Below are 27,732 nucleotides of genomic sequence, written 5' to 3'. Positions count from 1 at the left end.
CGACTTCTACTTTGGGAAAATTTTCTACATGAACACTGTCCGAAAATGTCCAAGAATTTCTAACCATACAAACTATCATCAGCAGTCGGAGTAGACTTGTTTATATGAATTAAGAAAGAACCACGGGTGTAAACGAATCACTCACAAAAGCTCTGATCACTACATTGTCGAGGATTTAACTTAAAGCCAACGAATATACTTGCAACAAAATATAGCGCAACAATGTCGCAAGTGAACTAGACTTTCGCCAAAGCTATTCCGCCCATGATTTACTCGTTTAACTTGGATAGTATTAATATTGGGACTTGATTGGAGCATCTACAAATACCTGCGAGATGGTGAATCGTATTTGATTTGGTCGTTTTTTGGATCCTTTTTGGATAATGGTAAGAAATCATTCTACTCCAGTCCACTCAAAATTTCTTTGCTTGATTATGTTTTCTTTAAGAGTGCGTTTTCAGGAAGCTCGATATACCTCTCCTGTATTTTCAATGACTTTCGGATCTTTCCTCGTGGTTTCTCACTGAAGCCAACATTTTCATAATATACTCCGTTGATTCCACAGATTCTTCATTGGGATATTCTGGAGCTATCCAGATTTCCTACCTCTCTTCAATACGCGGAAGCGTTTGAATAATTTCTATAATAGACCTTTTGGCGTTGCACGCTTTGATTGGATTATTCTATTTTTTATTAGGAGGAAAGCGATGACGAATATTGAATCTCCAATGGAAGATGAAGTCGCAACAAACAGTGGAAATATCATATCTGTAAGTGTATTTTATATTCCTCGAAATTATATTGGTTTACTTTCGTGACATGATCGTATGAAAATTCTGCAGACTTGATATGACCTGGTGTATCGTGAGGTTTTTATTGTCGTGTTTTACTGGTGTTAATACGACTTTGATATTTTCGCTGTTGCCTCAAAAAAGTATACCAAAGCATTTGTGTCCAATGCTCACTTGTATTTCATACGATGGTTAAATAAAGAGTTTTTTACCTCCTACATAAGCAAAAAATATGTAATTCATTTTGTCAGTATGTCTTTTCCAAAGAAACGTATGTTCTGATAATTTTTTTCTGAGAAACTTCACATAAAGGTTGATCATTGTCAATCAATGCCAAAATCGAGCATTCCTTTATGACGTAATCATATATTTTTACGTGGTAATCGTTCCTGTTTAAACAATAATGACGTGCTTTGTCAATTTTGAGCATTTCAAGTCACTGTCTTGTCATCAATTGTGAAACTTCTGAAAATTTCTCTCTGACACAATGACAATTGCGTTGACTTGGCATTTTATCAAAACTTCATGTCGACGCACTGTTACAATACCCTGACTTTATCAAAACTGTTGTTTGTTTGTCTACGCGGAGGAGAGGAACTTTGCACTCTATATTTTGAAACGGTCATCAAGTTCGCTCCATCCTCGAGGCTCTTATGGACTCTTACCTAAGCAAGTCTTGATAAATCGGTCCTGTCTTGGTTAAGATCTATTTTACAGAAGATACCTATCATGAATTCAACAGATTCGTCTCATTTACTCGAAGTTACATTGTAGGGACTATTAGTAAAAGTCTCTAGTAATCGAGACATTATTTATTGACTTAGAAATGCTTTACATGTATAAAAAGGATTATAGATCTGCTCGATCCATTTAAGCCTCCTGTATACAGCAATAGGTATCTTTTAATATAATTCCATTGAAGGTATTAAACTCAGTACGTTGATTTGATTTGATAGGCATTTTCTTTTATTGATTTTGTAATGTGATTGATGCCTACAGAGTTTAATATTAGAGGTATTTCTTATGTGGCTTTTTATGGTTTTCCGACTTTTATGGTTGGTTTTGGACAAAAAGTTTTCAATGTGATAGAAGTGTATGGACGATTTTTTGTTGCAGTTTTATGTTGTACTTGACTAGATCATTCTGATGCGGTGTCTCGTCTATTATATTGGATACTTCTTTGGTTGTTTGAACTATCAAAGTTGAAATTCCAATTTCAGTAAGAAAACCAATTGAATCAACGAAGAACTTCATGGGTATTTTTTAGAAGACTTTATGTATCCTAAAGTTCTAGCCTTAATTATTTTGATTTATAAAGGAAAAATACTAGAGTTAGTCACAAAAAGTCAATTTCTGACTTGGTTCAGATTCAAAATCAGTAGATTTGAGTGGTGTGGTGTTATTGATTCGAAATCAGCCAATAGCTTGATGCTTTGTAAATTTCTCCAGCCCTACTGTCGTGATGAACGGATGTGAAAGTTTGCAGTTATATGTTCATAATGTGATGAAATGAAAACGATCATTTAAATGTTGTAGGAAATGTTTTCTAATTCATTTCAAGTCGTTAAGAATTTCCTACGTTTCCTCTCCTTGTACATTTTTGTACTTTTCGAAGTTTGTTATCATTCCTTGACAGTGTACAGTGTACTTGTGGTGGGCATGAAGTGTTGTCTTTGTTTGTAATTAGAGGTATTTGAGAAGATAATTCTGCAAAATGGAAATAGATATATAAGAAAACCCTTAGGGTAAGAGAAAAAAGGCAACAAGTTATAATACCTTTGCTTTTGAAGAAGCTTTGGATATTACAGTTGGGATATTATAGGAAAGAGGGATTTAAAAAAAGCGTTTTGAGATAAATGTATGTATACGCTTTTCGATTAGATCAGTTGATAATTCTCCCTATGATGAGAAACAGGTCATGTCTTCCTAAAATATCTACTCTGACTTTCAAACTTTTTATTTTGGTATGGTATCAGGAATATTCACGTGAGAACTTAAGTTTCCTTGTTCAATCAACCCACGATTAACACAGCATGAGAAAATTCACCACATTCATTTTTTTATGAAAATCGATCTAATTTAGTGTTCATTTTGCTTGGATAATGAACTGATTAGCCATTGGCATTGTGATGAACACAGCAAGTTACCTCTTTATTTTGAAGAACGGTTTTTTAAGAAATGAGGGATCAATGGATTAGCGCAATACTTTGCAGGTTCATTGAGGTATTTTGGTCAATCAAAATACTACAATCAAAAGCTGTCTGCAAAACATGGGAAGTGATTTTGATTTTAATAATGAAAAAGCTTTCTGATTTAAAGCAATTTTGATTATTTAAAGATGTAGAATGAAGTCCCACTTTCCTTTGTTTCCATCGCAGTTGCAAGATGTTACGAACAAGGGGCATTTTCGACCATCGGCTGTAGTGCCCAATTCTTAGCCAAATTCTCGATCATTAATTGTAATAATGGTGAAAAAAATTTATGACCTTACCTTGAACCCACAGAGCATAAACCAAATTCGATATCTTAGTAGAATTGTACCTGTTAATTAATTAGGATTATTTGAAAAACGATTTTTAATCGTACGATCCGAGTCTGTTGTAATGAATGTGAAAATAACATAATGGATGTCTTTGATTAATAAACTTCTTTGTCAAGTTAATTAATTATGAACACAGATGATATCTGACATGTCCAGCAGTTCAGTAATAGAGTTCTCATTTCTGTCTATTGCCTTCAAAGTATAAATTGTAATGAGCTGGAATTGAGCCAAAAAGTTAATGAGCTAAAGCATGCTCGCCATTTGCAAAGCTCTTGTTGTTTTTTGGAAGGAATATTTTCTCATGCAGATTAGATAGTCTTGTATGTTTTATGATTTTCATGCCTTCAAGGTAAACAAAATGAGGTACGAAATTGGTTTTATACGCTTTCTACGGGTGCATGTCACTAATCCGACACTTTCTAGTCCGACAGTAAAATAGTCCGAATCTTTAAAATAAATTTACAATTTGGAAGACTTTTTTTACGACCTCACTTTTGTCCGAAAAGGAAAGATTTTAGAGTGTCGAATGTTGAATGAGGGTTTTTCACAGAGATAATATTAATAAAAGATCATTTTGGCGGCATTTTGACATAATTAGAAATAAAGGACCAACCAGGGTTGTAAATCACTAAAAAAGGGTCGTAAAAACAGGTAAATCCAATTTCTTGACTCTTGAAAGCCTATCCTAACAAGCTTCCCAAAATTTAAGAAAAGTCGGGTTTAGGGGCCTGACCTCAAAATCGGAACGTTGGATTTTTATAAAGATGTGCCTCCGATTCATATTTCGTTGTCGGACAAAATTGTTGTCGGAATACTGACGCATTCGTCAACTCCAACGTCGGACATTTTTACTGTCGGACTAGAAAGTGTCGGACTACTGACGACCTCCCCTTTCTACTTTATCCAATAATCGAGAAACTAAAGGGTATATAAACCATGCAACAAGACACTTTTTTTAAGGTGTATGAGTTAAAAAAATCCCTAGTTAAACTTTCTTTAAAGAATGCAGTTCTTCAACTTGGTCTACCTTCACCAGACATAGCAGCTGGTACTATTAGGATATTGACAACAGATCAATCAGGATTTGACCACAGTTTGGTCAGTGGAGCCAAAACTTGTCTGGAAGTAGTTTTCTAAATCAAATCAGTCATAATTCAATCGAATACATTGTTTAAGTAAATTGATGGTCAAAACAATAGAATCAGCGATGATATTAAGTTTGAAAGCAGTGCAAGTGAACAATCTTTAGGAATCAGAGATTTTTCATTCTTTGGTGAACTTGGATCATCAATCTGTTTATGATACTTGTGCTCCACTTTTTGCTGTCATGTCGAAATCCACCTTAAGGGAAATAGCCCAATTTTCTTGAGAGTAGCATCGCCCCATGGTAGAAAGCAGAGATTAAATCTAGTTTGAAATTCTAGTAACTGTATTACCTAAAATAAGATTGTGGTATTTATTTTTGAAAGACAGGAAGTTTCATGTTTCCTTGTTTTTTCATCAAGAAAAGGTATGATAAAAATAGTCCCCCTCTCAAATTGTAAATCTTATCAGGGATATCTCTATAGTAATTCCTGGTAATTCTTGGATTCTCATTTTTTCGTTTTCTTGTGTATAGGTTTACTGTGTGGGAACGTGCTGATTTATTGAGCTCATTTTGAATAATAGTTGATTGTCTACGATTTATCAGCCGGTAATCTGGCATTTTAAAGCACCGAGGTAGAGTTTCTCCGATATATGATGTGCTTTTGGCTTTGTTTGGATATTATTGACACACCGCCACAAAGGATTTGATTTCAATTCCAAAATCAAAATATTAGTGTTCCTGTATAAGTTGTATTTTCAATGATGGGTTGTCTGCAGATTTTACCTCAAAATAAATCTTGAGAGAGCAGTGGTGATTCTTTGATTGAGTGATTGATTAAAGAAGTTAATCGAGAGTGGTCTTGTTTAAGAGATGTTTGGTTATGAACCGTGCAGATGAATCATGGTTTATACGCATATGTAAGCTTGGGACAGCTAGTTTTTTATATGACATGAAGTTGAGGGTTTTCTTTGAGTAGGTCATAGCCATAGCTTGTTGGTTTGTCTTGAATCTTTATCAAGCTAGTGATATTCTAGGGTAAGTTCAAATAGCCTCATACTTCATGTTTCAGATCAATCTACCGGGTGCGCCACAAAAAAGTTTCTCTCTTTAAAGTGAATTTTCTCAAAGTCTGAAAATTTAAAGATAACCAATCTTTTTTCATTGGAAAGAAGAAAGAGCACTTTCCGAAAGTAACTTTTTTATTCAATTGAGCATAACTTTTGATCTAATGAATCGAATTTAATAAATGACCCATCAAAATTAAAATCTTTCTTCTTTCCAATAAAATAGGAATGGTTCTTTTAACGTTTTTAGATTTTGAGAAAATCAGTTTCAAAGAGAGAAACTTTTTTTGTGGCGCACCCGGTATATGACTCATTTCATTTGAAACAAACACAACGGTTAAAGGGGTTTCCGCCAGCGACCAAGTTGGAAGTTCGTGAATTATAAATTTTCAAGATTCAATATTCATTAAATTAATTTTGTAATCGTCAGCCGTGCAAAATTACTCGAATCTGATTGGTTTAGAGGAGTGCGATTAATCGTTAATTGCACTATTACCACTTTTTGCACTCTTCGGCGGGGGGACACTTTTGTCCCCTTATTCTTTTTTCTCCCAAGTCCTGTGTCAGAGACTTTTTTTTACTATATAATAAAAAACAAAGACATTTTTTTTCTTCAATATAAAAAAGAACAAAGAAATTCTCTTTGTGTACATAAATTGCATTGCAATTCGAATGTCAAAAATGTTCCCTTTTTCTAAAAAAACTATGATTTACTAATGATTATTTACTGACGATTACCTCGGAATCGTATGTTTTGTCGTGCAATTAACGATTAATCACTCGTAACAAAGGAGAAAATACCGTAATTTGCACTCGTCCTTCGGACTCGTGCAAATTACTATTTTCTCCTTTGTTACTCGTGATTAATCGTTAATTGCACTCCAAACCATACGATTACTAGTACTAATAATCATTTTCTTGCAATTCCGGGTGTCTCGACGTGCATTTTGGTTGCCATGACATTAGTAACTGGTGTTGATCAACTCCCATTTAGTTTCAAAGAGGAGACACACAGACAGACAGCAATTTTTCAATTTCGTAATTTGTTTGTCTCTGGGTATAAACTTTGTGTTTAGAATTTTTGATTGCTGTTATTTCCTATTCGAACAGGAACCGCCCTTTTTGTATCTTTCTGATTTCTTCTGGAGGTGGGTGTATTTTGTTGGGTGGTGTTTATATTTAAGAGTGTTGAAAAGGAACAATTTTGATTTGTTTCTCTTATTGACAGGATACCGCCGATTAGTAAAATGTGTTCGCCTAATTGGATTAGAACGATCACTTCGTCAGATGCGATTCTGATGATTTCAATTTGACCTTGCTGTGATAAGGTTGTTTTTTCAACTCGTGAAATCAATAAAAGGTCCCGGCTTAACTAAGTCTGACATTCTGGTCATCCAGGATTCAGGAGTCAAGCAATATAAGTTTACACTCTTAAAATTTAATGGTCCTGCATTTTACCAGATTTATTTCTACTAACCGATTTACCTTCTTTACTGTTTGGCTTTAACCAATTAAACACCCTAGTTGCACTCTGTAAATTTGAATTTACAAAAAGAGCTGTTCTCTATTAGGTCTGACTTTTGACTGGTTGTCTCACTTATGGTCATAGGCAATGCTATCGCCAAAAAACGCTTCTTTGTTTAAAAAAAGAAACAGTTCAATATCCGTGTTTCCGTGGACACTCCATTTTTGAGGCAACCCATATCTTCGGGAGAATCCAATGTCCTTATTCGATAAGAAAATCAACAAGCGACCAGAACGTTTAAACGTTTAAGAGTGTCCGAAGCTTTTCTGATCACCACGAGACTGGATTATACACATCAAACGGTAAGCTTAAAAGAACGCCCTTATTTGTACTGGTGTAATTTCACAGTACAATACGCAATCTAACTACTAACTTGTGTTCTTATAAGAAAGCTCACCCAGTGACGTTGTAAGCTATGTAGGAAGCTATTATCATGAGCAACTGAGATCATTATGTGACTTTTTTGTAGTTAAGTAATGAGTTTTTCTTGTCCTTCTTTTTAATGACATCTTTATTAGTAGGCATGAATTGAGTCGTTTGAAAAGATAATTTCGTATCTCATATGGCTTATTATTTTTCGCTTGTTGCTTGTTGTTTGTTGAGTTGAGAAAGATAAGAAGATAAGTGTGGTGTGTTGAGCGTGTGCCAGATTGTGATTTGCTTGTCTTGTGTGGTCCTTGCTCTTTTTTTTGTTTCATTATCTTGTTTTGCTGATGGTCTTCTTGACAACATTGATGTTTTAATCTTTTATTTGATACAATAATTCGAAAAACATAAGAGATTCCCAGATAGAAAGCGAGTCTTACAGTTATCCTTGAACTTAATCAAAAAAAGCATGTAAGTACTAGTCTGTAACATGTATAATGTAAGTTCTATGGGGGCTACTAGATGTCTCTTTCTATCATTTCCGTTCTCAATAATCTTTATGTTATGCCGAGCTCTGTTGCTTGACACGGTATGAACATAAATTTTTCATAAAAAGAAAAATAATGTAATTATTCAGTACGGGTCAACAGGGAAATTCATTTGATGGTTTTTGAAGCTAGGAACACTTATGATGGAAAAGAGCCTCACGTTGAACGTTTTGATTGTAAAAAAAAGACTCTAGCTCAGTTTTATTTACTGTATTCTGGCCTAATATCCTTCGTCCTTCTAAAAGTTAATCTAGATTTTAGGCATTTCAGTTATCAAAAAGCATTTTTATAGGGTATCCAGTAGAATCTTAGATTGTGAATATGTGCTTTGCCAAAAAAAGAGAAGGTTTTTCCAGAATTCTTGAATATTCAAATACCCTCTCTCTCTCTGTATTAACTGGGCTATTTAAGCTGTTGCCAAAGTGACAATGAAGGGATTTTATGGCACTTACTCTTATGTAAATTTTAGGCTGTTATGGCTTCGCATTGGTTTTGCAGATTGCTCGGTACATTATTGAATCCTCAAAGGCGGTAATTTTGACTTTAATTGCTTCAGTTTTGTAATGGTCAAACTTCACTATATTCAGTACTAAGTAACGATTTTATTATCACCTAAATAAAATATTCTTTCTTCTTTCTATTAGTTTCTTCTCTTCTTTTTCATACATTATTTATTTTTCTTCAATTTCGAAATTCAACCTTTTCACCTACAAAAATTTATTTCTAGAAAAAAAATGTTTTATTTATCATTTTTCGGTTGATAAAAAAAGAAAAGAAAAGATTGAAAAATCTAAATTTGAAATGATAAAGAAGAATTTTGGGACCGTGATTTTTTTTTGAAGAACTTTTTCACCACTTGTGTGGTGAGCATGCACGAACAAAATTTATGGCGAAGAGAAGAGTTTTTTGACAGTGATTCTATCAGAGGTAGAAAGAACGGCGATTTGACTCTTTCTTGGAAGATTTTGACGATTTTGGTACAGATTTAAACGGCTTAGAGGGGGTTTTTAAACTTTGTTTCTTCGATGGTTTGTCAAGAGAGAAAGAAATTAGTCAAAACCAATCAGTTCATAGGGCGAAGATTTATTCGTCGCAGGAAGAGATTAGTGTGTTAAATACTTCATTTTTTTGCTGAGATTTACAGTTAGAATATGTGATGAATAAGTAAGAAAAATGTTTGAAATTTTTCTGTCAAGATACAACACGGGAGGCTTATAAATAACTAAAATTACAGTTTTTTATCAGCATGGGGGTAACATTTGAGTTGTGATTCAATATAATGAATTTCTATTTCTGTAATTCTCGGCATTTCGTATTGTCTGATTGAAAAATCTCAGAATACCGATTCCATTGTTTAAAATATACGCTTCAGGTGATGGAATGATTTGTACATTTTACGGTAGGTTTAGAGAAGATAATGCTCCTTGTCTATCCTATTTTTGACTTTCTGAGATGAATACTTTATGAAAAATGTGGACTCAATAAATATGAATTGGAAGCAAAAGAGTTCTATCTCGACTATCTCTAGAAATTTATCGCTCTTTATAGGCTTCATTTGTAGGGCTGTAACTTTTGATCGAAAGAGAATGTGAAAAACCTAAATACAGTAAACGTTTGTGTTTATGAAAATTTTTGGTTAAGTAGAAATTTCTTTTTATATTTACATTTCTAAAAAACTCTCAAAGAATACATGAATCCCCTCTAAAATATCTCTCCAACGAGTATTGGGTTAAATGATATCTCATTACCTTTGAAAACAATGTTTGATAAGCATATACGAATTTATTTTAATCAGGCCATACATTAGGTACTCACTAGTAACCTTTTGGATCAGTTATTTCCAACTTTAAAAGAAATGGCACGAGAAATTCGTTTCAGGGCTTTGTGATTGATTTGGTCTTACACCAAAGATATTTGTTTCAAATATTTTGGTGCATATTTTTGGTTTCTAATTTGATAAGGGAAAGATTCATTTTTTTTTGTCATCAGTTAATTGCACAACGTATAGAATGTGATTGACGATATATGGTATGCCATTATCATTAAGTATTACTCAAATAATCTTTTTTGCATAATTACATTACTATACCCAGTGATTGCAAACGCAACGTCAGTACACATGAGTTCGCTATTCAGGGCCTTTTTTGGACTTCTTTCTTCGAGAGACTTTTCGAAAGCTAGGATCGGGATTTTAACGGAATGACTAAGTTAAGTGGAGTAGAAATTGGGGAAATCTTGACTGGTGTTTCCATTTTATATCCAGATTTTATATCCAGCCTCGTCCCCATGTATCCCCGGCTTTATTTACGTTATAATGGACGCCAGAGAATATTATCTGGCGCTATCAGCAAGCATAAAAAACAGATAATGCACAGGGGAACGTAGTTGCTTTATTTCAAATTTTAAGTCCTTTCTACTAGATTTTTAGTGACCCCAGAGAGAAAAGATTTCCACGTATCGGAGCCTCAAATTCAAGGCCAGTAAGAAACATTATTAGTATGTTTAAAGCCAGAGAGGTGGTCATGTTAAGGGCACAGAAAAGATAATTTATCAAATAATTTAAAGGTTTTGTTTTTAAATTTAAGAGAAATATTATGGAGAATTACAACTTTACTATATTGTTTTCTTTTTCCCAAAATGGGATAATGTCTGGGTAATTTTTGGAATAAGGTCAACCCAACGGTTTAACAGTTAGCTAAAATACCGAATATTTCGGGAAACTTTGAAAAGATTTCGCGATTGCACGATTACTTTAATTAGGACCACGCCTTTCGATATTATTGGATGTAATATAAATAATATCGAATTCTGTATGAAAGAAATAATTACTGATGATATATATTACTTTGTCATGTTATCTTCAATGGAAGTACTTTTGGCCGTTAAGAAATAATTTCCTTTAATTGTTCAAAGTATTTCGAATTATGGAGGTAAAAACACGAGTTGCCAATCTTTGAGTTTTTTGACAATTTAAGCTACAAACTCGCATATTTTTTTCCGACTTTTTTTTCTCTCGTCGAACTGTGGTTATAAGGCACGTTAATAAGATTTTTGTACAGTTAATTCGCTTGTACTTGATATGAAATTTGTTCAGAATAGAGAAAAGCTTTAAAAATAAGCTCTATGTGATTTAAATTTGTCAGTTGTATGCGTCTGTCTGTAATCAGTTTGTAAGTTAGAGAAATGGAAATGAATTTAAAGTCAAGAAAAATTATGCAACACGTACTGAATTTGAGGCACAACTGGGAAACTCTTTTGTAGGTGGAAAGATTTATGATTTAGAGAAGGTCATTTGTAAGCCCAAAAACTAATACAAAGTTGGGTAAATCTATGGATGGGTGGATAAATATGAAGACGAGTTTATAATGTCTACTATATATAATCTCAAGGCATGGTTTAGATTTATTTAGGATTTGAAAGAAGGTCATAGTTTCTCCGCCCTTCACCTGTGTTAAAGCTAGATCGTTGACAGAACACGAGTTTGTTCTGAAAGAAAATCCCCTTTCAAACTAATGCTGGATGTTTGAAATGACAGCAGAAACTTTACTTTGACATTGGTTTGTGTTTAAGGTAGAGTTTTTATTCCGATTCTGGGTTTAGTCGGGTATTTTATTAATAGAGCTCAAAACAAGTTATTAAAAACGTGACGCACCTAAAAAGCGCCTCTCCATCCAGTGGTTTATTTCTTTCAGCTTTGCGGCAGGATTGCTCCCATGTTTTGACACAAAAGACTATATTGATTGGTCTGGATATCAACATAAAGCATTTTTTTTAAGTACAGTATACAGTAACTTTGTTATTCGAATTTTTCTGTAATTCGAACTAAAACATCTTCATCCTTCGACTGAAAAGTGGTATAAACTCCTTGTATTTCGAATTTTTTTTTCAAATTGAAGAGATTTTTTGTCCCTTGAAAATCCAATTAGAGAGAGATTCAACTATGGTGAGAAAACTTTTGACTGGGTACTACACAGGGGGGGGGTACCAAGTCAGTGTACTGGACCATAGGGTACTAACTTGATTTTTGGATTTTTTTCCAAAAAATTAGACCACCACCCTTTTTAGTACACTGTACTAACTTTTTTTCACGGTCGGGGCTTTGACACCACCCTTTCAGTACACTGTACTAACTTTTTTTCACGGTCGGAACTTTGACACCACCCTTTTAGTACACTGTACTAACTTTCTTCCACAGCCGGAGCTTTGATACCACCCTTTTAGTACACTGTACTGAGGTTTTTCTTTAACTAGATTATTATTACCACCCTTTCAGTACACTGTACTAGCTGTTTTTTCGATCAGATAAGTTTAGAAACCACCCCTTATAGTGCACTGTTCTAATTTTTTCTTGGCCAGATAAGTTCAATTGCCAGCATATACAAAGGTTTTGAAGCATTTTGCTAAGAAAAGCACCAAAATAAAAAAGGAAAGATTTGAATATTAAAATACTTGAATCCTTATATAGTACAAACACTGAAACAATGAAACAGACAAAGCAAAGTCAATCAAATACAGTGAAATTAGCTGAAATTAGCACGTCAAAACACTCAAAACCAACTTTGAGTTATTTCCCTTCTTGTGACTTGATTTCTGATTGTCTGGCAAGCTGTAGCAGTTTTTCTTTTTTGAAAAATAAAAATAAAAGACTTAATAACATTGTACACATACTGAAACGTAAAATCTTTCATCAAATGTAATATTATACAAAATATATAAAAAGGTGCTTTCCCTGTAAAATTTTATAAAATATCAAATTTTGAGGTAAAATTTGAGAAATTTAAAAAAATTTTGCCCTGAAAGGGCAAAAAGATTCGAAAAATTACACTATAAGGGTCGCTTTTCAGCCAAATTTTTCCTGCACTGTAAGGGACCAATTTTAGAGACCTGATTTTTGGCCGAACGTACTGTCGTTTTCACCCCCTCCCCCCGGTGATTTCACTTATATACAGATTTTTTTCAATTAACATCAATTAGTAGGATTTGTAAAATCGCTCGATTTGTTTAGTCAAAGCACTTGTTATACATTTTTGGAAAGCTAAGGGGTAGGGGAATCAAAATAACTTGGGTGCCAATTTTTTTTCGGACACTTTGGTGTGATTTTCGGACAAATACGACGGTCTCAGGCAAAAATCATAGGGTGAAAAATTAATGAAAATTTTAGCTTGAGAAAACGGAGACCTGTTGTATATTTTTGGAAAGCTCTCAAAAAATTAAGATTAGTGATATATTGCGAGTATAGGTGATTTCAGTACCTAACTCGAGATATTGAGCTTCCGAAAGCGCAAAAACTGGACAAAACAGCTGTTTCTGGCTGAAAAACACTAAAAACACTGTTTTTAAGGATTAATATCTCGAGTTAGGTAAAGAAATCACCTATACTCGCAATATATCACTGATCTTAATTTTTTGATTTTGGTCTCGGACCAGCTTGGACCTGGCAAATGAGGGCAAATATACATGGGAATTCACTGGGTTTGTGTGTTTTTACCATGAAATTAGTACAATGTACTAACTTCTCAGTGTGTATCAATTCAGAACACCAACCTTTCTAGTACAGTATACTAACTTTTTCATTGTATTTTTCTCAGAGGACTACCCTTTTAGTACACTGTACTAACTTTTTCATTGTATTTTTCTCAGAGGACCACCCTTTTAGTACACTGTACTAACTCAATTTAACCTAAAAAATACACCACCCCACCAGCTATGGGCCAGTACACTGACTCGATACCCCCCCTGTACTACATTCTTCTTGGATACATTAATTTGTTGTGGAATGTAAAGAATTCCCTTAGTGGGGAAAATTCACACCTTTAGTAATTATAACTATTAATGAAACAATAGTCACCAATTAACGGATTTGTTATACTGTACAATTCTACAGTTTTTATCTCTTTTGGCCGTTATTTTTTTTTTATCCCAACATGTCGCTCCTGTAATATACAGTATTTTTTGGGCGAGGATTCATGTCGTTGGTTAAAACCTTCATCGCTCAGCTACCAAATTCTAACGTTTCCCACTTTTACGATCTTTTTTTGTAAAATTGGACTTCGCGATAGATTTTAAAATGTAGTGTAGTCATATGTAGATTCATAGTCTAGTCTTTAACGTGCGTTACATAGTCTCCTTTTTCGGATGTTAGACTATCTACAATACTGAGATATCATGTTGAATTCAATGGATACATAGTTCGGCACGACCCCAGAGTGGTACAGACTAATCGGAAGTATGCGAGTCAGTGTTCCAATATGTACATAGTGTACATGCGCTGTAAATGTACTGTATCAGAGAGAGATTTGCTTTGCGTGAGATTGACATAAAAGTTTTGTCTACTGATATTTCGCGAGTTAGTGTGGAATCGATTCAAAAAATTGTCTTCTTGTCTCGTATGAGAATTAAGCTTTCCTTCCCATTTTTCTGTTTTTTCTTTTGCACGAAAGACCGTTTCTTTCTTTTACAATTAAAAGTTTATATCATAGCAATCAAACGACGGTGATGCATTTCTTATCTGAGGCTTTCTAGTCTGATAAAAAGGTAGATCTGAATCAGATATCATTTGGCTACAAAACCAAACAGAAAAAAAAGTAGGGGCAGTTTTATCGTCTGTAAAGCGAAAGATGAATTCGTTACTGATTTACGGTGCTGTATTTTAACGCAATATTTACTATTTGTTTATCACGTATAAAAGTTGTATTGACTAAGAGGCGTCTATAGTTTGCTTGATTAGAAATACATCGTATCGTTTTTGCTTGTTTTGCAGATAGAGATTTTGATATTTTTTTTCATATATGATCTGTAGCAATGTATTTTAGAAAATTTTGAATCTAAAGTGAGGTTTTAATGTAGTCAAACAATCATTTACTTTATACACAATATGTTAGTAGGGGGAAATTTGTTCGTTTTTTTGAGGTCGCTCGACTTTTTTAGTCAAAGCACTTGTTATACATTTTTGGAAAGATATTAATCCTTAAAAACAGTGTTTTTCATTGTTTTACAGCCAGAAACAGCTGTTTTGTCCAGTTTTTGCGCTTTCGGAAGCTCAATATCTCGAGTTAGGTACTGAAATCACTTATACTCGCAATATATCACTAATCTTAATTTTTGAGAGCTTTCCAAAAATATACAACAGGTCTCCGTTTTCTCCGGCTAAAATTTTCATTAATTTTTCACCCTATGATTTTTGCCTGAGACCGTCGTATTTGTCCGAAAATCACACCAAAGTGTCCGAAAAAAAATTGGCACCCAAGTTATTTTGATTCCCCTACCCCTTAGCTTTCCAAAAATGTATAACAAGTGCTTTGACTAAAAAAATCGAGCGATTTTACAAATTTCCCCCTACTATGTCTTGCTATTTTCGCTTCTAAACTCGTGCAACTTTTCTAATTTCAGACAATTTTACTAATAAACAAGCAAAGTGAAAAAAAGATTCACGAAGGAATTGTACAATGCAACTATGGTGAATACATACGTCAGTAGGAACGCACAGAACAATGAATTCTTCGTACAAAGACCAAAAAGTCACGTGATTGACACCCAAAGAGGATGGGCTACACTACCAAAGGTATGAATATTTACACTTGATCCCCGGGTACCTCATAAGCCCCCTATGTTTGTTAATCCATAAATTGAGCCATATTGTTCTCTCTTAGAATGAATTGTTTCTCGGGAATTTTCAAACATCTGATGTAGTACATCTTTGTAGCGTTTACTCCAATATTTTTTCTCATCGCTTTTATCGGATACGGTTTTACTGTGCGGTTTTCCTTCCCTTTTGATCACTTTTTCTCTGTTTCTTGGTTTTGATCTTTGTTTGATAAGATGTTACAATGGAAATTTGCGCGCCAAACGAGTTCCAAAGAACTGAGGCGATTTTGTTGTATGAATGAATATTAATGTGTTTTTTTAGTATTCTTGGTATGCTCTTTCCTCCGTCTGAGATTTCGAAGTTGCTCTCAATCAATTGTCTGTCAATCTTCTAAAGAAGGAGAAATTCCTATGGTCCCTTTGTCTTTGCATAGACCGAGACCGCAAAAGTTTTCACCAACTTTATAAGAACGTGTCACCATCATTTATAAATTCTTACATTCTCAACACAATCTTCAGGCTGAGGTTTGAGTTCATGTCTCATTAAACGAGATGAGATAACTGCATTCAAAACTTGGTTTATGGGGTCCTGCCTCACCATATTTTAGGAAACTTTGTTCTTTTAAAGAGTACAATCACGCTACCTGGTGTTCGGTACACAATCGGTATGTTAGGAATTTCGATGACCACATCCGACCTATTCCAATTTATTCATCCTTCAAAAATGTTTTCATCTTTTCTCTCCTTCTTGTGTAAATGCCTCTTCAACAAGCCACAATCAACATGGTTTTCCGGTCAATCATGCAAACACTCTCTCTTCCGTAGAGTCTTTCATCTCTTGTTAAGTGACTTGCGGTCCCTTTCTATAAGAAACTTGGTAGAGAAGCTTTTTGATTTCGACTGTTTCTGTTATTGTACTCAACCGAAAGGTATTCAATCTTCTCATGAAATTAATTGAATGGTGAATGTCATTCCTTATCTATCAATGTTCTTAAGATGTTCTTACCATACTCCTTTGCTATAAAAGGCTTATAATCAGTGGTTACAATCAGTGTTTTCTTAGTGAGGCTCTGACTATCCTCAATACTGTGTTCCTATAAGATGTCTCTACAAACTAAGCGAAACATTCCAATAAATTCCAATAAAGTAGTATATTCTGGTGCCGGAGGAGTGTTTTCGAAGACGGTCTACAGTTTGTTTGTATGACAGATGATGAAAGGGGTACTTAATCATCGTTTAATACCGCCATCATCAAATTTTATAATATTTTAAGTGGTTTTTCTTCCAGCTTGTTGTTGTTCTATGCTTTAGAAGAGCAATACCGAAATCCGGCTTCAGTAAGACAAGTGGTGTGTGTTTAGTGACAAATTGTGTTCTTTCATGTTACAAGTTTTCGTACACTTCTCTTGCTACGAAGTCAAGACGTTTGGTTGTGCTTTTTTGGGAGATTTGTATTCTATTTCATTTAGAACCTTCTTGGTAATCCGACTTGAGGCAAGATTTGATAACGAGGCTCGTATGGTTTGAAACAAACACCTTATACTGACCATGGAATGTGATGCATGAAATGCTGTGATTTAGTATCCTTCATCGTTTCAACATTCTTCACAACTGATTGGTTCCAGTCAGTGATTCGAGGAACATTTGCTATCTTGAGAAATAATCATTCCCTGGAAAATTAGACAACCCATATTACCGTTCTTAATTACCATTGGCATTTCATTTTACGAATTTACGGGATATTGATTGAACAAACACCGAAATGTGTTTTGAAGGGTTGACAGAAAAGGTGCGAGCATCAGCATCTGTCGAAATATTGACTAATAGTTTGCGTTATCGTGATTTGATCCGAAGGAACGAAGAAGACTTTCAGAATTTGATGTCAGTCAATGAAGAGGTGCTTATTTCTTGTTTGCCTTGTGAACAACTCTTTTTTTTTCTCTTTTTCCTTTTTCTTGTTCTGTTACAAAGGTTTTAGATATATCAACAAACTACAGCATTGCTATCAGATGGAATAGATACTGAGCTGTTTGTCATCGCGACGTTTAACTAGTTGATAGAAATTGCAGGCGACGTGACTTCTTCAAACCAGTTTACCCGAACTCAAATTCTAAGGATGGTGGTAACATGAGCTACGACTTTTGAGTGATAAAGTCTGTTGATAGTTTCTAGGTCGCGCTTTGATAAAATAACGCAAATTGAATCATAGCCAATATGTGGAAACCTATAAATAGTTTGTTTGCATCCTAATTTTATCGCCTTTGTGTTCTCAAAGAAAGGCTTCCTTGTGTTAAAATTCGAAAACAAAACATGGTTTATATAACTTGTACTAATTAAGTGAGGGTCCAACCTAATTGCAAATCAGTTTCGTTTGTTTTGTTGCAGTTTAATTTCTCTGACTTTTTAACAACTGGTTAACTGAACTGTTGTGTTTAAGAGCATTTACTTTGCTTGGATAGACTATTAAATTACTTAATTTGTCGGGAATATCAAAAATCATAATGGATTTCATCTTGCAAGCTGATAGATGTTGTATAGTAGCAGATTTAGACACTTTTGCGAAGCTGGCAAAAGTAATAGAAGTTCTTTTTAAGGTAGTAACACAATCTGAGGCTTTCAAGAAAGGAAATTTTGATTTGTTGATTTTCATCATTAGTAGGTCCAATGACCTAAACGTTTTTTTATAAGAGTTACAAGAAAATAATGCTTCGATGGCCAAAATTAAGAATATTCTAAGGCTTCGGGACCCTAGAACAGCTATTTTGTTAAGTAAAATGGACAAATATACTCACAAAATGGTGAAATAAGAACATGTTTAGGCCTAAAACTCAAAAAGTTTAGGCTTTCTTATAAAAACGTGTAGATTAATTTGGATTAAACTTTTATGACCCCATGGTCACACCGGGTCAGTGGACGGATCGGAAAGCTTTTTCTAGTGTTTTGACACAAATTTGGTTCTTCGCTAACTGTAGAGCTTCGAAAGTGTAATGTGACGTCAAATATCGAATTATTGGTTGCCCAAAACCTGGGCTCTAAATATTCGAAGAAGTCCAATAGCCGTCACCGTCTAGTATAAGCTAGATATTATACATTTCCGACAAAATCACTAAGAGTTATTTTTACCATAACCAGAAGGAAGCGACGTGGTTCGCATATAGCCTTTCTGTCAAGACGGAAGACCAAAATTAGATTAAACTTTTTAAAATCATGAGAATTTGATTTAAAAATCAGTGTAGGAGTCAAGACAGAACAAAACAGTTTCAAAATGAATAAACTAACAATAAGCGACTCGTGTTGAGACTAATTTGACAAATTAATTATCACCGATTCGATTGATTGTCAACTGTAGCATGGGAGCAGGAAATCTGCACTGACAAACTAAGGAGATTATTGTCTTCTAATTAAATTGTAATTGTAATCACTTTTGGCAGCAACATCCCGCGTGCTAGATGTTAAGTACATTCTGCAACGTTTCGAAACATTTTCAGCACCTTGTTTCTGAAATTAGTACTAATAGTCCCTTTTATTGGCCTAAAATTTATTACTACACTTTTTGGTTGTATCATTTCTGTATGGGATATCGTTGTATGCAGTCGTTTTTTGAAAATTAATACTTCGGGTGAACTCATTTATTTGGTTTCACCTTTAATTGATTGAAATTTGTATTAAAGTATGTTAAAGAATGTTTGTTGCTTTGAAATTCCTTTTGAGGTAAGGTCCAAAAATTTGAAATGGAAAAGGAGGAATCTATGGTTGTAGACGACCTTATAATCATGAACAAAATATTTGAGATTTAACGGAGATTTCCCTGCGAATTTTAAACACCAATGATTTTAAGCGTGTTAAACTACGGTTGGAAAGTAGAGTTTTAACTCTGAGTTTTAACATTAGACTTAAGACTTAATTTAATGGTTAACTATTTCTTTGCTATACAGGATTTGGGAAGCTCAGTGCACCACAACAACAACTTCATCCACCAACATCAAGATGTCAACAAACAACAACAACATCGTTACCGATCAAGTACTATCGGATTCAAAGAAGCCGTCAAAAGCAAGGTATGATTTCCCGATTTTTTTTTATTTAAACGAATTTACCTAAATGATTCCAAGGTTATGCAAGTTTTGCGACTTCTAGTAGGAGAAGTGAGTGAATACTGAAGAACGATGGAGAATGATGCGTACTTCGAAACGATGTAATATCACTGGCTCTACTCGGGAGGGTGGTAATCTTTCCCGATTTCATAAGAAACAATTTCCTATGCTAAGAAAAAAACAACAATAAAATGAACTCGTGCGTTTATGAATATTTTTGAGATGAGTAAGATTTCTACAAAAAAACTAACCATGGGAAAGATGACCCTTTATTTTGGAAGTAGAACAGTATCGATAGGAAATGACTTCGAAAGATTTGGCAAAAAAAAGATTTTTACTGAAGAATTTGAGTATTCTGTTTCCCAAAATAGAAATAGTCATATTTTTTTTGGCTGCTATGGTGAAGATCTGTTTTTTCTATCTATCTATCTGTTTGTCTATCTTTATGTTTAAATTTGTCCATAAGATTTTTCTATGATGAAAAAAGGCCTGGATTGAGAGCCTGAAATATCGTTTTCGGGTAACAGTTCATAAAGCTTTCATGTCCAAACAAGATCCTCGTGACAAACAGTCGCTAAAAAGAATTTCACAGTCCATTTTATCATATATAGAATTTCGCACACCGCAGCCAAATTCGCCTGTTATTTTAGGTAACCCTCTATAAAAAGACTAACCGACTGAGTGGGCGTTGTTTCCGTTACGAGTTCGCAGTCGAAACAAAAACGAAGTTCTCTAATTCGATTATTATTGCCCAAAGTAGCTTATGAAGCACGATGCAAGTTCAATTTTCGTTACGTTGAAATTATCGTTGACATGCTATTGACGTTCTGATGACGAATGTTTAGAGTGACAAAACTTTCCAATCGTCACGTTCAACGCTTTAAAATTCCGCAAATTTTTTCTGATTTATCATTTACTGTTTAAGCTTTTAAACGGCCATGGAAGATAACGGTCTCCAGATTAGATCTCCCTTTTTTTAAATCTCGTATTTCTGATTCGCTTAACTATGACCATCCAAAAGAACCTCAATTTCAAAATTTCAGATTATTAAAGTTTTTAACATTCCAAATTGGAAAGTTTGTAAGAAAGAAAAATAAGATTTTATGAAATTTACAACAAACTCTGTCTGCTAAAGCAAGAAAATTCAACCCTTTGAGTTATAACCTATTTTTTTTGTTCGATTTTATATTTAACAGTTTTCTATAGCTAACTAATCGAGCTTCTGAATTGAAATAATTCTTGAGAAAAGGGAACTCTAATATCAATAAGCATACCGCCTTCCAAAATTAGTCGTTTACGTGTACATCAGGAAGTACTCGAAGAGCCTTGTTATCGGGCTTTTAAATCGATAATCCGGAGTAATCGGATTGACGATGTTTGTGTAACCGAATTTCGAAAAAACAACCTTTTTCCTCAAGTTCTTTGGTGTTTTAAAGCATCACATCAGCATTTACAGATGTGCTACATGTTTTTTCTTTTATAAGTATAACGTTTATAAGCATATGCAGACTCAGTTTACAATGTCAAGATGAATGACTGGAAGTTCTCTAACTCTGACTTATTTTCTCTAACTTTACAAGTCTCGTATTCTTACGAATTTTATCCGTGATTAATCAAAGAAAATGCATCTTAATACATGACTTGCTCTTGCGAAATTTATTGCTTCTTACATCATCGATGCATTACGAAGGGTCACACGAATTAAGTAATGGAGAAATGGAGGAAAAAGGAGTCGTTTCGGATCAAGAATCATGAAATACCTGTTATCCTTTTATCCCTCTGGAATGTTTATTTAATGCCCTATTCACACCGGAAATTACATAAAAAGAAACACGAACTCTCTCTATAGCATTTTTAGTGTAACTTAAGCTTTAAAAACGAAATTGATACCGAGCTTATGAAATTTTATTCTTACACCATTTAAATATCTTTGAAATTCCTTTGCTTTATACAATAAACGTATCGTTCTTTATGTGTCTTTGTGTGTGTTTGATATGGTGTATGTTTATTTTGGCTCGCTTCAAGAGTGAGGAAAGACACAAAATGACAGTTTTTCGATGTCAGCGTTATTTGAAGAAAGAGCAATCTGAGTAAATATAGAAAAAGAGGAAAAGTTGAAATAACTTTGAGGTGGCCATTCAATCGAAGAGCTTTAAAAGGATAGTCGTGTTAGAAAAAAGAAGACATTTTCAGTGACAAAATGGTTTTGAGCGAAAAAGTGAAAATCTCACTCCTAAAAGATGTAAGATTTTAGTTTGAGTCAAATTAGTGTGCACAAATACTGTAAAGGTATTTTTAAGTCAAAGAATCGTTCGCAACTTCGAGTGACAGAAACGAACTGACAAGCCTGTACCCTGACACTTTCATATATATTCCTCCTTTCTCTCTACAGTTTACGATCTTTGGCACGTTACTTCGACCCAGGAAGTTGAGAAAAGGTGTCAAGAAGAAGACACCAAAACGAGGCGACGAAAACCAATCATCTTCCAAACAAAAAGATGTTGACGTCAGCAAACATTCTGAGGTTAGCCTTCTTCACATAAAAAAAACTCCCAGCGCCGTCGTGTACTACCATGGTTTCTGCCTACTTTTTCAGTCCCCCCTTAAAATGCAATTTTGTCCTTAAAGAAAACTCCCCCCTTAAATCGAACAAAAATTACCGGTACCCCTTGTTAGAATGTCCCCCCTTAAAATGAAAAAAAAAGAGGAATCCCCCCTCAGATTTTTATTTTTAGACTTTGACAATAACAAAGTACAACGATTGGTTTGATATCAATGCCATCAACATTATATTAGATACATAATGATATCCAACTAAATAAAATTCAATAAAAAGAAATCATTGAAAATAAACTGGATCCTATAATCAAATGATACAAATAAAACTTTTTATGAATAAAACCAAACAAAAGATGCAGTACCTTACAACAGTTGTGTTTTGTTCATATCTTAGGCCTTGTAAATTATCTTTATCATTAGACTTGAACTGGGAATGTTTTCTGATTGTAGTCCTAGTTAAAGTTAGGTCGAGTAAGTGGTCTTCCCATATAGAGAATTTAGGCAGTATAACACAAGTAAGATTTCATGCTTATGACATTGATTTTGGATGTGACAGAGCTGAAAATGTCAAAGATCATTGATGTCGACCAACTATTTCAAGAAAATCTTTGTACCCTTCAGCAAACAATTTTTACAATAGATAGAGAGAGAGAGAGAGAGAGAAGTGAGTATGCAGATTCATGGGACCCGGCGAGCCATTTGAGTGGGGAGGGGCAAGATTAAGGATAAAAATGTCGCCCACCATGGTTGGGCGACGAAGAAAATTTTTCACTTTTTACACCCTCAAAACAGCTTAAAACGTTATCTAATTGAGGAGAATAATAGTTTTTATATATATATTTGGTCTGTTAAAGGTCATTCTAATGTACATAACTTTCAATATAGCATGGTCTGCAAAATAGTGGGTATGAGATTGTGAGCACGAAAACGGGATAGAAGATATATTATTATTAGACAAAGAAAATTATTATCAATAAAACCAAATATTTTAGTCCCCCCTTTTTTCTTATTTTGATAGATTCTTGCAGCCCTTGATAAAGAATCCCCCCTTATTTAAAAAAAATGACAAAAATCCCCCCTTTTTTAAAAGGCAATTTTTTTGACCCCCCCTTATTTTAAGGGGGGGCAGAAACCATGTTACGTATTCCAGCAATCGTTAGATAATTCCTTAAATTCGCTAAAGAGTATATGATCTCTCCTGAGCAACTGCATAAATGTTTTTAAGAAAGCTTTTTTTCTGTTATTTTTAAAAGCTTCTTAATAACGCTAGCAAAAATGTTACAATGAATTTTAAATTCCCTCCTTGTTAGTGACAGCAAAGTATTTTGCATCCCTTGGCAAATTTGGATACACATTTTTTTTTATCAGAACACCTAAAATTTGACTGAGCCTGGATGTGCTTATTTTTTTTAGCAATTTTCAGTCTAAAATGTTCTTAAATGCGTTCTTAATTTTTCAGACTACTCTAAATCGACGATATGATACAAAATAAAGAGCACTTAAATTTGGCAAAATTTGGACAATATTTGACTATCGACTTTTAAAGATCCACCCCTAAATTCGGTTAAAACTGCTTAAAAAGAGGAAAAAATTGTGGTTTCTTGTCATTTTTTTCCAAACTGAGGCTGGGCATGTTCTTAAGATGTTCTTAATTTTTCGACGAATTTTAGCCTATATGTTCTTATAAACTAGGTTCTAAAAAAAAAAACGTGTATATTTTATGCACCATTTCATATTTCATATTTCTCTCATTTTAGCCTTTGAACTACAACGACGCCGGGGAACTGGTAAGCGGTCAATTAGAGAATCTAATTCATCTGATGACACCCACCAAAGAATACTACCCTGACAAGAAGTATATCTTCACCTTCCTGTTGTGCTCACGATTGTTCATGCCACCTGCAAGTCTACTCCGCAAACTGGTCGACAACATTAAGGTAGTTGTTGAGAAAGATAAAAGCGTCGAACAAGAAGTATTCCGCAAATTCGTTAATTTGTTGTTAGACTGGAGTAAACAATTCCCTTACGATTTCAAAGATAAGTTAATGATGGCGCAATTTAACAAATTCAGTAGTATGTTGAAAACGTCATACCCTGACTTGAGTAAATCTTTGAATTTGATTGCTATTCATTTGGTAGAGAAGTTTAAAGAACTGTTAGCATACGTTGAAAAAGCCAACGAATTCCCTATAAACATTGATGAAGAAGAGAAGAACTTCTTTGATATTTGTCAAGACCCGATTATGGTTGCTGAACAATTAGCTTTGATTGAACTTGAGAAAATGTCAATGTTGAACGCTGAACAATTTGTTGAGAAGTTCATTGCTGAAGATATCACGTGCAGTCGATTAGATTTGACTGAATCGAACAAACATTCAACCACGCTTGAACTTTACGTGTCGTGGTTTAACCGTTTGAGTTATTTGGTTGCTACGGAGATTTGTACGTGTCCGAAGAAGCGAGATCGGATACGCCTCATCAACTTCTTTATAAATGTTGGCAAACACTGCCTTGCCATTGGGAATTACAACTCCTTAATGGCCATTATTACAGGACTTAATATGAACGCTGTAGGTCGCATGTCTAAAACTTGGCAGAAAGTCAATAAAGGACGGTTCAAGAAACTCGAATCTGAAATGCAGCCGGAAGCGAACTTCGCGCAGTATCGGAAAATTTTGAAAGAAAGAATGGAACATAGAGAGGATTTAGTGATTCCAGTTTTCTCGATTTTCGTCAAAGACATTTATTTCTTGAACGAAGGGATCAAGGATAAACTATCTAACGGGATGGTCAATTACGAGAAATTCACCCTCCTCTCCAAACAAATGAACGATTTCTTATCAAGGCGTAATAAAAGATGTTACTATCTACGTAATGATGACGTCATCAAATATTTCTTGGAGACACCAGTGCTCGGTGAGAACGGCATTTATAAATCATCTTTTGAAGTTGAAAAACCGGAGAATAATTTCGAACGTGACCGTTTCAAGTCGGTCAGGATGAAGATGGGACAGACGGTCGATTTGAGATAAATCATGACCGATTGAAGACCTTCTCTATTTAATTTTTCTTTTGTGAAACATACTCCAATTCTTTATCATTTGTTTTTGAAATGCTTTACTGAAAGGCTCTCCAAAAAATAAGAACAATTTGAGGCTCAAAGTGCCAAAACAAATAAGAACAGCCGAGCCTCAGAAAAATTTTGCTGGTCCTTAAAAAAAAGTGTATGTCAAATACATAATTGCATTGCTCTTGTTAGCTTTCTCCATTGAATGTGACTCCATTCCTTGCGGTAAATAAGCTATGAAAATTGTGTTGTTTTTCATCCTCTACATTGAGTTTTCTTTGAAGGCTTCCAAGTCGAGAGGAAAGATTTTATGATTTTATTAAAAGTAAGAATAAAATATATTGTGTAAAAACCTAAAAGTAATTATTTATAGAAATTTCATTCCCAAGTTTTTTATAATACTAATGCTGACAATTTATTCATATATTTGCTAAGATTTTATGTACATATTCTTTATTTGTATAATCGAATTGATATATAACCAAGAACTAAGATCCTACAAGTTTGTTTCGGTATCCTCTGGATCTATTTTCCTTTTCCTCGTAGCGACTCAATATATTTCCGTCCCTTTTATTCGCCCTTTTTTCGCCCTTTTTCTGGATCATCTAAGGGTGTACAAAGTGAATAAAACGAAGTGTTTTGGGCAAAATTTCGGAAAATCAAACTTATTTTTTGTCTTAGAACTATTTTAAAGGCTTAATTTTAGACCGCACTAGCTTGGGAAAACAAGCTCAAACCCGGGGGGGGGGGGGTACTAGGGCAAGATGGGCCACGGGGATGCTCCGCTGGTCAGGGTACCTTTTTTAACCTCCACGAGTCCCAGGTAGGGTCGCAAAAACACCAAAAAAGAAAAATCAGTCCCTCGTAGGGTGCCTATTTTTGGAAAATTCGGGGAAAAAGTAGAAAATTTGAGAAAATTTTGAAATTTCAGTCCCATTCAGGGTCACTTTTTTCGCAAATTTCGAGTCCCACGTAGGGTCCATTTTTCGAACCTCAGCGGAGCACCCCCGTCGGTCGACAAGGGTAGTACCCCCCCGGGAGCTCAAAACTTAAACACAAAGAAGATCTTTGGAAACCCAAGCAGGCATTAACCTGTAATGGGTCCTAGGACCTTTCAGTATGAAATATATAGATAGATAGAACCTACATATTCTTTTACAAGCAACTCCAATTTTCTGGTCGGAGAGCATTTTCTAAAAATTTACATTTTACTCCAATGTTACACCAATGTTATGATGTTTGTGCTTATTGGGTCAAGGGCTATCGCCTGCCATGGTTAGATTGTAACTCGTGTAATTTTATAGCATGTCAAAAAAGGACATAAAAAATCTCCCTCCAAGCGAGCTACCTGTACCAAACATCAGCAAGAACATCATAAACTAGACCTTCAACAAGGTTCACCGTTTGGATTTCCCAGGCAAGGAAATACAGTGTACGATACAGCACACACAGTCGTTTTTAAATCAAGTGCCGCCCCTGGATTACGCCATCTCGACACCATTTTACCATACCTAAATTGTGCTTGGAGAAAATAGTCATTTAACTATTTGTTTATTACAGTATTCAATTCGGCGGAGGGGTGAGGGTGAAGGTATATGAGCGAGGGAATAACAGGCTATTGTTTTCCCATGAATGTAATAAAGATACAGATGGAGAGAAAACGTATTGGTCGTTGAAATCTTTTATAAATCTATTCAAAGCGGCTTTTCTTTGATGTACCATCATTGGAAGCAAAAAACATCAATTTATAACTTTATAAGAACAGAAAGAGGCTGGCTGATCCGTTGATTTTGAAAAACTTAATTTTGCGAGAAATCTTAGTTAAAATGCGATTCGAAATAGTTTCAACTGATTTAAGGATAAAAGAATATATTAATTTCATAAGGATATATTTTTGGGCTGGCATTTTGTGAACATCGAGAATCGCATCACATTATCATTGGAAGTTATCTTAAAATCTTCACGTCTAAGTGGGCAGCGGTTTTCATACTCTGACAAAATGATCGATACAAGGTTCCTAATCGTAACACGTAATTCTTTTTTAAATCTATCGATGGCTTTATGGGCAGCTTCCCCTAGAAGTTTATTGTGCTTATTATGTGAAGTTTTTTTCAATTTTTCATGACAAGGCTATTATATTTTAATATACTTGTTAAAAATGTAATGCCTTTTCATTCATCTTAAATATTCCCACGAGTATACCCAAAATTAATCATCTTATTCCCAAAGCAACCAAAAAGCTAGTCTACGATAAAGCTGTTTTTTCCACTAACATTTTCCTTCGGCATTTTCGGACACCGTAGCATTTCTAGATAATATCTCAACCAGGATTGTTGACACGAGTTACACAAATTCCTTCTCAGTGCAACAGACCATTGTTTGTCTTTCACAGGCTGTAACCCCGCAACAAATTCTCGAATCTAAGACACACGCAATGCAGGGTCTATACATTGTTAAGTCCTTAAGGACTGTAACTTTTTATTCAATGAAGATACAAAAAATCTG

General features: G+C 34.5%; 1 protein-coding gene across 3 annotated transcripts; it reads left to right on the top strand.

Moving 5' to 3' along the window:
• The first annotated feature begins 697 nt into the window (after positions 1-697).
• LOC136802343 (ras-GEF domain-containing family member 1B-A-like) lies at positions 698-25,729 on the top strand. Of its 3 annotated transcripts, XM_067059069.1 has the most exons (5): positions 698-770; positions 15,313-15,484; positions 19,443-19,565; positions 21,994-22,125; positions 23,918-25,729. In XM_067059069.1, the coding sequence occupies exons 2-5, from the start codon at positions 15,377-15,379 to the stop codon at positions 25,190-25,192; spliced, it is 1,638 nt and encodes a 545-aa protein (XP_066915170.1). In that variant the 5' UTR covers positions 698-770; positions 15,313-15,376; the 3' UTR covers positions 25,193-25,729. The 3 variants fall into 3 exon arrangements, with proteins under 3 accessions (XP_066915170.1, XP_066915169.1, XP_066915171.1); XM_067059068.1 differs by lacking the exons at positions 698-770; positions 15,313-15,484 and adding an exon at positions 17,118-17,404 and having other exon boundaries at positions 23,918-25,276; XM_067059070.1 differs by lacking the exons at positions 698-770; positions 15,313-15,484; positions 19,443-19,565 and adding an exon at positions 21,562-21,843 and having other exon boundaries at positions 23,918-25,276.
• Positions 25,730-27,732: the final 2,003 nt, after the last annotated feature.

The sequence above is a fragment of the Clytia hemisphaerica genome, unplaced genomic scaffold (assembly GCF_902728285.1).
Source record: "Clytia hemisphaerica strain Z4C2 unplaced genomic scaffold, Clytia hemisphaerica genome assembly, whole genome shotgun sequence".
Taxonomy (NCBI): Eukaryota; Metazoa; Cnidaria; class Hydrozoa; order Leptothecata; family Clytiidae; genus Clytia; species Clytia hemisphaerica.
Note: the sequence above shows the minus strand (reverse complement) of the source record. Positions and strands in the feature narration are given on the sequence as shown.